Source organism: Penaeus japonicus, unplaced genomic scaffold (assembly GCF_977035675.1).
Source record: "Penaeus japonicus unplaced genomic scaffold, GWHDUDI00000001_assembly GWHDUDI00000018, whole genome shotgun sequence".
Classification (NCBI taxonomy): domain Eukaryota; kingdom Metazoa; phylum Arthropoda; class Malacostraca; order Decapoda; family Penaeidae; genus Penaeus; species Penaeus japonicus.
In genome coordinates, this window is record NW_028234420.1 from 40108040 (window position 1) to 40115539 (window position 7500).

At 39.1% G+C, this 7500-nt stretch overlaps 2 protein-coding genes across 5 annotated transcripts in view; one reads left to right on the forward strand and one right to left on the reverse strand.

Annotated features, from left to right (window-relative positions):
* Nucleotides 1-891, forward strand: part of LOC122252385 (ras suppressor protein 1) — a 12621-nt gene extending 11730 nt beyond the window's left edge. Inside the window, exon 7 of the mRNA XM_043014847.2 lies at nt 1-891. This exon is cut by the window's left edge and continues 666 nt beyond it. The gene's annotated coding sequence lies outside the window, so the exon portion shown is untranslated.
* A 1285-nt stretch (nt 892-2176) lies between these two features.
* The window catches only part of Set2 (SET domain containing 2), a 25848-nt gene continuing 20524 nt past the window's right edge, over nt 2177-7500 (reverse strand). Inside the window, exons 13-16 of one of the 4 annotated variants that reach the window (XM_043014846.2) lie at nt 7492-7500; nt 4817-5053; nt 3788-3967; nt 2177-3663 (exon numbers count right to left, since the gene is read on the reverse strand). The exon at nt 7492-7500 is cut by the window's right edge and continues 135 nt beyond it. In XM_043014846.2, the coding sequence (XP_042870780.2) occupies nt 3499-3663; nt 3788-3967; nt 4817-5053; nt 7492-7500 (591 nt within the window). In that variant the 3' untranslated portion in view covers nt 2177-3498. Of the gene's footprint in view, nt 3664-3787; nt 3968-4810; nt 5054-7491 lie in introns of all 4 variants that reach the window. The other 3 variants (XM_043014845.2, XM_086546954.1, XM_086546953.1) reach the window with 3 other exon arrangements.

Sequence of the window (7500 nt, forward strand, 5' to 3'; positions counted from 1 at the left end):
AGTTGTGCAAAAGCTGATCAAAAAGTATTCTAGAAATGAAAGCTTAACGTGATTAACCAGTAATCTTGCCTAGACTTTCTGAATTTATTACTGATGATTTTATTATGGTGCTTTAATCCCAAATGAATAAAAAAAAAAAAAAATCATAATTAACAAAAATCCTTCTTGGAAATGGAAATTTAGAATTTGTAGTGCCTTTTTCTTAAATATTTATATTTTTTATCAGCAGTGCCTTTTGTAAAAGATGTTTGTTAATTAATGATTCACACAGACTTTAATCCATATCTTTGTACATTGTACATGTAAATGGGAGTATCACTCATGAACTTCCATTATCAAGACGTTGCATTTACTCAAAGTAGTTTTCCATTTTTATTCAGTATTAAAAGATAGTGCACAAAATAGTGATGTACCATTATGTGGTGGCAGATTTGACACAACATTATTTTACCAAATGTGTTCAAGGTAGTCTAATAATCTTCAACTTACTTCCATGATAGGAACAATGTGTTATGTATTTTGTTTTTTAAGAGAGAACACAACGCAAGTACATATAATTGTCAATTAGACAATTATTAAGCAAAGAATCAGGTCTGAACTGTTGATGTATAACTGATTATTATTCTAGCCAGAAGTAAAGAATCCCAAATTATATATTAAGTAGTGATATTTGAATGTTATAATGTATTTAAAGGTTGTGCAATGATTTTACAACAGATGAATTTGTGAAAGGAATGTGAGAAGTGACAAGTTATGCTAACAGTGACTACTACTATTGTTTTTTCTCGGTTCTCATGAGTTCTCATCAGTATTCATTACTTGCTTTTATTGTTATTCATAATGTATTTCATTAATGCATATAAAAAGTGCCAAAGTAAATTTACTAGAAAATGAGTTGATTTTATTATCCTCTAATTCTTGTAGAGTATTTGGTGTAATTTAGCAGTGGTTATAAATCAAGGAATTTTGTCCAATGCATCTAATATCAAGCATTTTGTGGAAGATGATTGTCTGTGATGCTCCGTCTCTCTTTATTGCAGTATAACTTATATTTTTTCAATTACACATGCATACACCCTCAAACTCCCTCCCTTTTTTTTTATTTTTATTAATAATACTAATAATATGATCATTTTCATTATTATTCCTACTATTAACCCACTGAGTACAGGTGTCAAGACATACATGTTGGAACCGATTAGGCCTAAGAGACAGGTGTTACTGCGTATATGACGCGACATCAGGATCTGTTCACAGTCAAAGTATTACAGCTGTAATGGCATTAGCTCTAGGCTGTCTTTGGAACCCTGTAGCTCTAAACTCGCATTTTATGATGTATTTATGGAAAAATATTGTTTAGGCTATTCTACGCTACTCGGAGGGCGGAGGAGGAAAACCCTTTCCCCATCCCTCTAATTTTTAGCTGGTGCCACTAGTGTCATAGACCACCCGCCTTGACGACCAGTTAGGTCGTTAGGCACTCCATCAGCAATGTGTTAATCTAAAATTTTAAATAGATACTATACCTTCCCCCCAAGAAATCAATCAAATCAATCCTTCAGCAAATTGATCAAACTAACGCCACATTCAAACTTCCAAGCACTACTGGACTTTGTCTGTTTCTGATGAATTTTAAACCCTGTTCAGACAGTCTTTGCTCAATGTGACATCACAAATGGAGTAACTCTGTAAATACAAAGCTTTGCTAGCAGTTTTTCCATTTCTGATGTAACACCAAGAAAAACTATGACATACATAGCTAACTCGTGTGGACAGGGCCTTGTGGACCAACACCGACAGTGGCCACACTACACTCAACCACCTCTTAGGAGGACTACTAGCTACTGTCAACCATGTGTACAGGTCACAGGCATTTCAATAAAATTTGCACTTTGATGGTTGCATACTTCTTTTGGATACACAATGGAAAATAAAAACATACATTCTATTTCCATGCATAAACAAACAACTTAGTCACATACATAGAAAAATGTGAGCAAGTACAAATATACTGACATACACCCTAAAAGTCACATACACTCAACAAACACACATTTAAAACACGTTGCATACATTCAACAAACACATTTAAAACACAATCACACAAAAATGCAAACACAGAAATCCACAAAGCATAAAATAAAATAAATACCAAAGGGTAAAGAAAACAACAGTGTACAGCATAATCTTTTCCATTCCAGTGTCTGGTTCTTTGTACATTCAGTCCTACATCTGTCTAGAATGTCCTACATACTAATTTCATCACAAGGGCAAATGTATTCCTTGGAATACATTAGACACATATAAACAAAACTAAACCATTAGTTGAAAACATAACAATATGTACTTAGGACTTGGTACAAAATTTCAACATCAAATATAATGGAGTAAAAAATTAAAACATCAATGCCTTGAAAATACAGCTGAATGCAATTTCATATCAACTATTAATTAGCCTGTACAGCAGCTTATGTACATGAGGTATTATATATATAATCTAATTTAAAGGGTGGGCAGAGTTAATATACAAAAATGCTGGATAAAACCTACGTCCTCGGCTTCAACGAAAGCCTCACACCCTGCATAAACGATACTAAAAATGGAAAAAAAAAGAGAGAGAAAGAAAGAAAGAGAAAAAAAAAAAAAAAGAGCAAAGATAATCCCCCACATTCAACATGACTTCCAGCCTATGTCAGTTCTATGATTCTTCGTCAATAAAAAGTCATGAAACTCCTAAAAAGAAGGATCCTTGTAAAATGTGATACTAACTAAAGGATTTCAACTAGAGAATGGTGGTGACCTCAGGAAATGGAAATAATCCCCACATGCAGCAGCGGCAGTGTTTGAGTGTTTTGTAAATACGTATCGTCCTTTATTTCCTGTATCTTTCTTTCTCATCATCGAATAATGACAATAATGAAAAAAAAGAAAGTGTCAATACTGGCATTTTTAATTTACTCATTACATTTGATGTATAGAAAGAACTTGTCTTTGCTATTCTTTGATAAATTTTCCAAGAGAAAATATAAATACTGTACACTATAAAAAAAGACAAGTAACCATACAGCATCAGTCAACACTCATTACAAATCACACACAATGACTTTAAAAATCAATAACAAAATAGTGCACTTCTAATCACGACTCAAAAATCCTTCGCCAGTTTTGGATGAAGTCAATTTTCAACTTTTTAATCTTCTTTTTCTACTTCTGGAAAGAATGCATCACTGTTACTTGCAGTATTTTAGTCTATCGAATGCGAAGACTGCCAGCCATAATTTGTGAGGTGATACACAGAGACAAGAGAAAGAACTTTTTTTTAAGGGCTAGCAAAACGGTTTTATACTTGGGGCTTGACGCTCTCCCTGACCAGTGCCACTTGTTCAGACACTGCAAGTTCTTCACCAACTGTTTATCAGAAGAAGAAATGCATCCAGGGAAAACATTCACTCTCTCGCCACTTGGAGCGTCTTTGACTCTTCCCCTTTTGACAGAAGTTTAATATTCTTTGGTGTCATTTGGATCCCTCTTAAAGGTCGCACCGTACTTGCTCATGTACTTTCGCACAAAGTCCTTGGTTTTGTGTTTGACACTTTCACTGCACTCTAGCAGGTCTATGCTCTGTAGCTGCTTCAGTTCCTTCACCATTACAAAGTGGGTCAGCTGTTCATTGGGGGGGGGGGGGGGGAGAAAAAGAGAATTAGTAAGATTACTGGTATCACTGTACTCTTCATGATTATATTTACAACGATCAGACAAACTCATTCATCATAAATGCGAGATCTACCTTTCGAGCCAGGTACTTGAAATCTTCAGTGCAGGTGATTTTGCCCTCCTTGCAGTCGCCTCTTCTATAAGGGTTCAGCACTGAAACAATGAAGGTCGCCATCCTGGACCTGAAGCTGTCCTTGATCTTCCTCGCAGCTTCACTATTATCCGCTATGGCTGAGGCTGCTCGTTCTTTGCTCTGTAGTTGTGGTCACAGCGGTTATATTTCACATCACAATGCAATGAGAATACTGACAAGCAGTTGTAATTCAGTAATTAACAAATATATGATGAAAGCAAGACATCAAACTGTTGTCACAGAACAATTAGTGGCCACCAGAAATATAATGGAAATTATAATAAATATATAAATACAAAAAAATGTAATCATTAATATATGCAAACACACACACGCAAGCACACACATGCACAGGGACACACACACAGGAACACAAACGCACACATATACAGCAAACGCCCATATTCGCATACACACTCACTCACTCACTCACTCAACTCAAATCTCTCACACACTCACACACTCCACACTCCACACTCACACACTCCCTCACTCACTCACTCACTCACTCACTTCATGCATACGCACACATGCCCCTTCACACTCACTCACTCATACTCACAGCCATTCTCACTCACACCCAAACTCACAAATATATATATGTATATGTATATATATTGCATGTGCATGTGTAAAATATGTTATTGAAAATCATACTTGTTACATATATCATGCATTATATAAACACAAAAAAAAGTAAAAAGCAATATTTCTTGTAAATCAAACTAAATGTCATATAATCCACAAAATCAAGAATCAACCCTCAAAAGAATCAAACAAATAAAACCAACAAAATATAAAATCAATTTGCAACAAAAAAACAAAAACAAAAGAAAAGATTCAAAATACATTCACACTTACTCGAGGAACCAAGCGAGGAAAACCGCTGGGAACGAAAAGGGAGAACGAAAAATAACGAACCAAGGAAACGGGCCAAGTTCCCCCGTCCTGCGACCAACCCACCTTTACCTTTTCGCGGCCCTTACTCCTACTTTCGTGGCGGTCCGTCCTGTCCGAGCGGTCGCCCCTCTCCTTCCGCTCCGCCCTGCTCGACCGCTCGCTTCCACCTTCCGCCCCCTCCCCGCGCTCCTTCTGCGAGCGGTTCTGACGCTCCTCCTGCCGCTCCTGGCGGGCTTCCTCACGTGCACGCTCCTTGGCCTCTCGACGCTCCCGCCGGGCTGCCTCTCGATCCACCTCCAGAATGGGCTGCACAAACGGGGAGGACGAGCAAACGGTTGTTAATGCTAGGCATTCAGCCCCTGACATTTCCCGTAATTAGGACACAGGGATCGAAAGCCTACGATAGCTGTGGATTAAGAGACAAGAGAAGGGGAGAGGCAGCACAAGACTACAGGAATACAAGGGAGATGGGAGGGATGGGGGGACCAGAAATCAGGAGTTACTAGATCAAGAGATATGTGGGAGGGAGGGAGGGAGAGGGAAGGAGAGGAGAGAGAGAGAGCAGAAGAGAAAGAGAGTGAGGAAAAGGGAGAGAGGCAGGAAAGAATAGAGAGGGAGGAAAAAGTAGAGAGGAAGGGAGGGAGGAAAAGAGAGAGAGGGAGGAATAGGCAGAGAAATAAGGGAGATGAAAAGGGAGAAAGAGAGGAAAAAGAGAAAGGGAGCAAAAGGGAAAGGGGGAGGAAAAGGAAGAGAGAGAGAGATTGAGAGAGATTGAGAGAGAGAGAGAGAGAGAGAGAGAGAGAGAGAGAGAGAGAGAGAGAGAGAGAGAGAGAGAGAGAGAGAGAGAGAGAGAGAGAGAGAGAGAGAGAGAGAGAGAGGAGAGAGGGGGGGGGGGGGGGGGGGGGAGGAAAAAGGACAGAGGAGGAAAAGGGAGAGAGGGAGGAAAAGGGAGAGAGGGAGGAAGAGGAAGAAAGAGAGGAAAAGGGAAGGAAAGTGAGAAGCAAAGGGACACAGAAAAAATAAGATTTCAACACCAGAGGGGATGACCCAGGGAACAAATGGGGAGGGAAGCAGATGTTAAAATTCAAGCACAAAGAGGCAAGAGCAACACAGAGGTTACCAAATAGGTCAGTTTGGGTAGGGAGTAATTTCCAGTTTCATCAGTCTGGGTGAGAGAGACAAACCAAGAGCATTAGAGGTTAGTAATGATGAAGTTTATATACAAGAGAAGCTCCTGCAAGCTGTAGGCTTCTATTTTTCCCTAAATTATTCTCTATGCAAGTAAATCTTATACATAGCAATGCAATATTAATATATCACCAGGGCACAAATCCACCGCAAATGGCCTTTGTAAAAAGACTAAAACTAGGGGCAATATGATTTAAAAAAAAATAATAATAATAACAATAAAATAAATAAATAAATATATCAATAAATACATGAGAAAGAAAGGCAAAAAAGCAAGAGAGAGAGAGAAAAAAGTGGAAGGGAAGAGGAGAGAGAAGAAGGAGGCAGAGAGCAAGACAGCATGAGGAGGGAGGAAGGGAGGAAGGGAGGAAGGGAAGAAGGGAAGAAAGGAGAAAGTGAGAAATGGGAACAGGAAAGGAGGAAGATAGGGAGGAAGGAAGGGAGTAACATAGGTAAACAGGAAGGGAGGGTGAGGGGGATGGAGGGAGGGTGAGAGAGAGAGAGAGAGAGAGAGAGAGAGAGAGAGAGAGAGAGAGGAGAGAAGAGAGAGAGAAGAGAGAGAGAGAGAAGAGAGAGAGAGAGGAGAGAGAGAGAGAGAGAGAGAGAGAGAGAGAGAGAGAGAGAGAGAGGAGAGAGAGAGAGAGAAGAGAGAGAGAGAGAGAGAGAGAGAGAGAGAGAGAGAGAGAGAGAGAGAGAGAGAGAGAGAGAGAGAGAGAGAGAGAGAGAGAGAGAGAGAGAGAGAGAGAGAGAGAGAGAGAGAGAGAGAGAGAGAGAGAGAGAGAGAGAGAGAGAGAGAGGAGAGAGAGAGAGAGAGAGAGGAGAGAGAGAGAGAGAGAGAGAGAGAAGAGAGAGAGAGAAGAGAGAGAGAGAGAGAGAGAGAGAAGAAAGAGAGAGAGAGAGAGAGAGAGAGAGAGAGAGAGAGAGAGAGAGAGAGAGAGAGAGAGAGAGAGAGAGAGAGAGAGAGAGAAAGAGAACGAGAAAGAGAGACAGAGAGAGAAAGAGAAAGAGAAAGAGAGACAGAGAGAGAGAGAGAGAGATATACAGAGGGATTGAGACAGATATATATATATGTATAAATAATAATTTCAACAGCATCAGTAGTAATAATTAAGTATACTGTATTTACATATTACAAACTCACTGTTACCACATCAAAGATAATTCCAAAGTTAGTATTAGTTAGAATGAATTCATTAATGCATATAAAAGTTTGGATTCAATGGAATATGTACAAAATAATTAGTATTACACAATACCAGCTGAGCTACAAAAAATATCAAGTATATGAGGACTCACACTACAACATGCATTTCACATTTTCATAATACATAAAAAAAAAAAAGTCATTTACATGCTGTTACAATAAATGACTAACTAAACACTGCCAAAAGCTATGGCGTGCTCAACCATGGGCTACTGGGGGGGACTGCCTTCCGTAAGTGGTAACAAAACAAGTGGTAAAATTAGGACTGACAACTGAAAGCCCTGTAGGAGCACACCCATGGTTGTGTCATAATGAGTGAGTCTCCTCAGCAGGAAACAGAAGGATCACTTACGCTGATCAC